Source organism: Copadichromis virginalis, linkage group LG22, assembly GCF_057382275.1.
Source record: "Copadichromis virginalis isolate Kocher_CV1m ecotype Utaka linkage group LG22, C_Virginalis_male_GT1.1, whole genome shotgun sequence".
Classification (NCBI taxonomy): domain Eukaryota; kingdom Metazoa; phylum Chordata; class Actinopteri; order Cichliformes; family Cichlidae; genus Copadichromis; species Copadichromis virginalis.
Genome location: NC_140638.1, coordinates 5,406,183 through 5,413,653, shown reverse-complemented (window position 1 = coordinate 5,413,653; position 7,471 = coordinate 5,406,183). Strand labels below are relative to the sequence as shown.

The window sequence follows — 7,471 nt, the reverse complement described above, 5'->3', positions numbered from 1 at the left end:
GATATCGGTATCGGACATAAAAAAAGTGGTATTGTGCCATCTCTTCTCCATACATATGGAATATGTAATGGAGTGAAGAGATAATCTCAATATGACAGAGAACGTCCGGTTACTATTCAACCTTGGTTCTCTGAGTGAGAGACCATCTCTCCACCTTCAGGCTGCTAAGAGACGCATTCTGATCAAACCGTCACTGGTGTCACGTTTGCACAGCTGTTTTATATGTAAGCTGTGGGGTGTGGCCGGGCTACCAGGAATGTCTTAGTATGAACATGCCACAACAAGGGGGGGGGGGGGGGGGAGTTACCTATGGAATATGAGGTCTAAGGCCCCTCACTCAGATAACCAAGGTACCAAGTAACTGGACGATCTTTTGGTCTACTCCACTTTGTCAGACAGGTCATATTCAAATTATTTATTGATTGAGAACAGGTGTGGCAGTAATCAGGCCCTAGACCCTATCTCATCAGATCATCAATGTATTTGAGTAAAATGTGCTTTTAATTCAATCCATAAAATTAAAATCTAGTTACCACTGGAACAGTTGCCTTCTTGAAAATTAGACAAAAAAGGGAATAATATTGTAGTTTTTCTTCATCAGTGAAAATATAGCAACCATGTTACTAGTTAATGCGCATAAATGTGTTTTTGTCAAAAAATGACTAGTGTATTTAGAGTAGTTTTTGAGTTATAAAGACTACTCATTGTCTCCTGTGACGAGACAACAACATCCTGTGGTGCATGCACACACTGCTTTTTGAACTATTTTTGAACTAGGTTTTTTTTTTTTTTTTTTTTCATAGTTTCCGGAGCTTCGATTTCGGACCTGAACCAGTGGAATATCAGTACCAACCTTGGTTATCACTGCTTAATTTAAATCATCGCTCCCTGGAATATTTTAGACGAAGGTCGCTAGTGGCAAACTAGCTAGCGGGTCGTCAGGGTAACACTACGAGAGCATCTGTCAACATGAGCCCAAAACAGCTCAGGAAGGTGACAATATTAAGAAGTCGCTGGAGTTTATGAGAGAGGAGATTTCTGCTGTCAAACTGCAGCAGAAAGCCATCCTGGACCTGGTCAAGGAAGTTAAGCCTCCCCACATCCAGAACGCCAAGAAGGATCGGCGGCTGGTGAACAGAGTGGCAGATTTGGAGCAGTACACCCGGATGAACGATGTCATCATCACGGGGCTTCGCATCAAACCCCAGTCATACCCCCAGGCTGTCACCGCTGAAAGCGTAGGAGGGCCAGGAGAGGATGACGTCAACTCCACGGAACATCGAGTGGTTACCTTTTTACGGTCCAAAGTCGTGGAAGTGGACTACAACAACATCGAGGCTTGCCACCCTCTACCCGAAGATATTACAGTGACAAACCAGCCATCATTATGAGATTTGCTAACAGAAAACACCAAACAGCACTGATAAATCAAGGAAAGAAACTGAAAGGATTCGATGTCTTCATGAATGAACATCTGACAAAACAAAATGCGGACATGGCCAGGAAAGCACTTTAGTTAAGAAACAGACAAAAATTATAAAAAATGGATCACAAACTGTAAAGTATTCATTAAACTCACCAGAACAAGCCAAAGTGTTGGTCATCAGAAACATTGAGGACCTGGACAAATACTGAGGTTCAACTTACACTTGAGGTATGAATACACATGTGACGTGACACAAAACACAACACATGGCACAGTCTAAAAGAACTTCATCTGCAACCAGCAAGAATATCAATATAACTCATTGGAATTCTGTTTATGATAATCTGGAACTGAGAACATTGCAATACACAGACCATAATGTTCTAGACTTAGAAAAGGATATAGACCCAGAAAATAATTTCTTCTACAACATCAGCAATAACTACTGCTACTTCACTGATGAACATTTTAAACACACCAAACAAATGATCAATAATCCATTTTAATAGCAGAAGTCTGTATGCCAACTTCAACAATATAAAGGAATATGTAAATCAGCCAACAAATCCATTTGGAATTATTGCCATTTCTGAAACATGGATCAATGCTGATAAAGGACTGGACTTGGGACTGGAGGGATATGAACTGAACTTTGTAAATAGAGGGAACAAAAGTGGAGTAGTTGTGTATGTGGATAAAAACTTAAATTACAAGGTGGTGGAAAGTATGACAACTGCAATTGATAATTTATTAGAACGTATAACAATTGAAATTTATAAGGAAAAAGAGAAAAATGTAATAATTAGCTGTATATAGCCACCTGGCTCTAGTATTCAAGTATTTAATGACTTCATAGAAGAAGTATGTCACAGTTAGCATGGCAAACTGTGTGGGAATTATTAAAGGACCCAAGATGCAGGCCCTACTGATGTGGGTGGGCTTTTATTGATGAGGATGACATACAACAAAAGGCAAGGGTGGCGAGAACAGAACTGACAAAACCTAAACTGGGAAAACTAAACAAAGAACCTGAAATCTTGAAACCTACTATGAAAACCTAAACTGGGAAAACTAAAAATAAAACAAACCTGAAACCTAGCGACACAAAGGGCACTGCAGGGGAACCACACAGACAACCCAGCAACAGGAGGAGCACACACAGGGTTTAAATACTCACAGGAGTAATCATGGGATGGGACACAGGAGGGGAACACACCTGGGAGAAATCAGGGCTGACGAGACACAGACGTAAGGCTGAGAACACTCAAATGAGACAGAGACCTTCAGAATAAAACGGGAAACTCACAGACACAGAGAACCAGACAAGACACTGAACTTAACAGACAGATTCACGAGCACACACTGTGACACCATGGACAGACAGAGGGAACACAGAGAAGTGGGAGCAGGCAGGCACAGAACAGAAACCTAAAAAATGGCAAACCTTAACAAAAGACATAACAGAATAAACAAGAACGTAGAATAATATAAGGAAACACAAAACACTGAGTCGTCAGACTCAGGACCATGACAAGTATTCTCTAAAACAAATCAAAAAGTTATGTTTATCTGTGGTGATTTTAACATTGACTTGTTGAATCTGAAAAAGCATAAAGTGACCGCAGAATTTCTAAACACTATGTAGAGTTTGAGTTTACATCCTAAAATAACCAGGCCTAGCAGAATTACACCTCATTGTGTCACCTCAATCGACAATATTTTCACTAATGTCTAAACTGCATTTCCTGGAGGAACTCACCCGATGGATTAATAAAGTTTCATCTAATCTAATCTAATAATATGGAAAACAACATTGTGATTGGATTATTAATTAATGACATCAGTGATCACTTACCAGTTTTTGCAGTTTATGACACTAATTACAAGAGAAATCAGTGTGAGGAACACCTGAGATACAGACGTGTAAGGACAGAAGAAACTATGAATGCACTTAAGAAAGATCTATTACATCAGAACTGGGATAATGTTTACAAAGAAAGTGATATTGATATTGCATATGGCACATTTTTAAGAATATTCATGGAATTGTATGATAATAACTGCCCAACAATAAAATACAACAGAAATATTCAGATGGACCATGGATCACTAAGGGTTTACACTTTATAGGGAATTCCTAAAACAAAGAACAAAAGATGCTGAAAAGAAAAATTAAAAATACAAAAATAAGTTGTCCAATATTATACGCGTATGTAGAAAGGAGTATTATAGTAAAACATTGATCAGCAATAAACATAATATGAAGGGAATATGGGATGTTTTAAACAGTATCATTAAAAATAATTCTGGACAACAAAGTTATCCTCAATATTTTATTGAGAATGGCAATATTATGGGAAACACTGCTGATGTGGTCAACAGCTTTAATCATTATTTTGTAAATATGGACAAAATCTGGCAGAACAAATTCCTGAGTCACTGTCATCTGTAGACTGTAGTGAATGCCTGATTGATAGGAACCCTAACTCAATGTTCCTCACTATTCTGCCCCTCGGTTGTTACTTTGTTGGGTTTCTTTGGCTGGCGCATTTCTCAGGTTTCCCAATAGTGGGCAGTATTACCCCTTCAGTTTGTGGCTTCTTCTTTGGTTGTTTGGTGTGCGCTACACTGCCCCCTTTGGTGATGTGTTGTAAGCAGCAGGCAAAGTTCACGCGGGCAGTGTGAGAAAATGCATGGAGCAGAAAACAAGCTGCACAACTTTAAGCCCAGTTTACATCGTTGGGGAGTTTGTTGAGCCATAATCTGTAAGTAAGCAATGTCTAACTTCATTTTCTGTAAGATTGTTACTTTCATGTTACTTAAAAGGTTATTTGAACGTATAAGGAAAGATGTTAATGGTGAATGTAAAGCATAAGGAAAGCTATGTTGCTAACTTCTGTTTTGTTTACAAAATATGTTGATACTGATGCTACGTATTATTTTACTGTATGTTCACAGTCTTACAAATTAAAAGAGGAAAAAACGGTCTTCAGTTAAAGACACAAAGACAAAGCGATGTGTCCTGTCGTTCCTGGAACCATCTCCTCTTATGTTAAGCTCGCTGCATAGGGTGAATAGCCATACATTCACCTGAGGGCAGCAGACTCACAGCAGTGGAAGAAAATTGTATGTGTATTGTAAACATGTGTAAATATAAAACATCTACTGACTGTAATGATATTGACATGAAAATTGTCAAGAAGGTCATAGAAGGAATCGTAGGACCTCTAACATACATCTGCAACTTATCACTGAAAAAGTGCCGAACAAAATGAAAATAGCTAAAGTTGTGCCACTGTATAAAACTGGGGATAGACACCACTTCACAAATTACAGGCCTGTTTCTTTACTACCGCAATTCTCCAAAATCCTAGAAAACATGTTTAATAAATGACTAGATTCTTAAATAAATATAAATTACTCTCTGACAGTTAGTATGGATTCAGTTCAAAAAGGTCAACATCACTGGCATTAATCGAGGATATTACAAATGCTATAGATCAGAAATGGTATGCAGCTGGACTTTTTCTGGATCTCAAGAAAGCATTCGACACAATCAATCATGACATATTAATTAATAAACTGGAATGGTAGGGGATCAGGGGGGTTGTACTGCACTGGGTCGGTGAAAAATTATTTAAGTGACAGGAAACAATTTGTGAAGCTGGGTGTCTATTCCTCATCATGCTTGGCCATTGCTTGTGGTGCTTCGCAAGGTGCTTCCAAAGTTATTTATTATTTATGTAAATAATATTTGTATGGCATCTGATATATTAAAATTAGTATTATTTGCAGATGACACAAATATTTTTTGTTCTGGGGGGAATCTAAAGGAGCTGCTGGATACAATTACATCAGAAATGTGCAAAATTAAATGCCAAATCTAAATAATAATAAAATAGTCTTATTTAGGAATTCCCTAAGAAATGCACAAGTGCAGATTCATAAAGATGGCGTGGAAATTGAAAGATTTCTTGAGCACAAGTTTCTTGGTGTGATAGTAGATGATACATTAAGCTGGAAGTCGCATATAAGTCATATAGATATCAAAATTTCAAGAAGGGGCAATACTTATAAATGTTCGCTATCATCAATCTTTATATTACAAAAAAGAGCCATAAGGATAATCCATATAACTTGTTACAGAGATCATACAAATCCACTATTCCTAAAATCAAAAATACTAAAATTCACAAATGTGGTTCATTTTTTGACAGCACAAATAATGTATAAAGCAATAAACAATCTACTTCCTGGCCATATTCTAAAAATGTTTTCTAAAAGGGAACGGGGATACAATTAGAGGGGGGAATTAAATTTAAAACATCCTTGTATCCGTACAACATTAAAAAGTTTTTGCATCTCTGTTTGTGAAGTGAAGCTGTGGAACAGTAAAGAAATGAAGCAATATCCAAGCATGAGTCAGTTTAAAAAGCGGTTCAAGGGTATGGTTTTTGCAGGGTACAGGGATAAGGTAGAGCTCTGATAGGGTGTTCTTGTCCAATATTTTCATAATGCCAATGTGTGTTTATGTGTATGCGGGTGTGTTGGTATGGGTATATATATCTGTAGGTTGTGTGTTGTAACTCCAGTTAATTTATACATAAATGAAAAAAAATATTAATAATAATACATGTAACATATAATGTAATTGTAATGAGGTATTTCTGTAGTCTGTTGATTACTGGATAGTTGAAAGGGGGTAGGATTAAATAAGCATATGCTTCTTCCTGCTCCTTTTTGAACATGAAAGTTTTTGTTTTTGTTGTTTGTTTGTTTTTTGTAGTTGTGCTTGCATTCTTTTCCTTTTGTTTTGCTTTGTTTGTTTGTCTCTGTCTTATTTCTTTGTGATTGTACTTTTTTAACATGTTCAAAATAAAGATTCAATTCAAATTCTAATTCAAAAAGTTAGAAAGAATGTTACAACTGCCCTTGGTCTACCCAATACATTATAAGGACATTAATAGATTATAGTTTGTCTTAATTTTGTTTTGTAGTCACGTTAATTAAATTTTTTATTGTTCATCGTAAGGACAATAATTGTAACAATAACAATACCAAACAGAATTATGAAGAAGTACAAATCAATGGGCATAAAACTAAGGACATAAAACACATTTAAACGTGTACATACCTTCTGGGCTGCCAGGGCTGCCTGCTCCTCGTAGATATCTAGGTTTTTTTTCATGTGCTGCAGAGCATCATGGCGGGACAAAGACACACTTGGGTCCGGGTTCAGGATTATTTTGTGCTCGTACACAGCGGCAATGTAAAATGAGTCAGCAGCAATGACTGATGCCAAAGAAATACTGAAAGAAATGGTAACGACCAACAACATCTTTTCTCTTCTTTCCTTCCTGTGAGACATGACAGATGTACTCAAGGCTGGACTATAAATAATAGCTAGGAGGTCAGACGTCATCCATGAAGCCTGCTGAGTCATCTAAATTTTGTAGTTAAAAAATGGCAAAAGGCTCCTATTGCCAAACAGTGGGGTTTTCCGCAAACATCCTCTTTTGAAACATGTTCATTAAAATCACAATAACACATACTTTAAGAACAAAGTATCATGGGATAATGTAGTTAGCAGCATTAAATAGCCTTAGGATAGCTTTAGATATCAAGAAGAGATAGGACATTAAAGCATTTAAATGACTATTTTCTTTATTCCCCAGCTGTCTGTTATATGTTATATATATATATATATATATATATATATATATATTAAATGTTATAAAAAGAAAAAAAAAGACTTAAAAATTAACTAAATCAAAAGAAGATCTAATTTGTTCTATCTTCAAAAATATACATATATAATGTTTTAAGAGATGAATGGTCTGTTAATTATTTAGTCATTTATAACAAATATACTTGTATACAGTGATTTACCACCAGTATTTATGATCTTTCAAAATAACTCCACATCAACCTTTTATAGCTCCATATCGTCTCAGGGTGCTTCTAAAAATTTATATAAATTTTAAAAAGAACGAAAGTTGATTAGATTGTTCAGGTGCTGTTTTCACTGTAAACATTAATCATAAT

The 7,471-nt window shown here is 36.3% G+C and overlaps 1 protein-coding gene and 1 long non-coding RNA gene across 2 annotated transcripts in view; one reads left to right on the top strand and one right to left on the bottom strand.

Moving 5' to 3' along the window:
- LOC146682512 (biotinidase-like) overlaps positions 1 to 6,808 on the bottom strand; it is a 12,611-nt gene extending 5,803 nt beyond the window's left edge. Inside the window, exon 1 of the mRNA XM_085446213.1 lies at positions 6,561 to 6,808. Within this exon, the coding sequence (XP_085302339.1) occupies positions 6,561 to 6,794 (234 nt within the window). The 5' untranslated portion in view covers positions 6,795 to 6,808. The remainder of the gene's footprint in view (positions 1 to 6,560) is intronic.
- LOC146682513 (uncharacterized) lies at positions 3,897 to 6,325 on the top strand. The gene is made up of 2 exons (XR_014917678.1): positions 3,897 to 4,191; positions 4,385 to 6,325. It is a non-coding gene; the product is annotated as an uncharacterized LOC146682513 (long non-coding RNA).
- Positions 6,809 to 7,471: the final 663 nt, after the last annotated feature.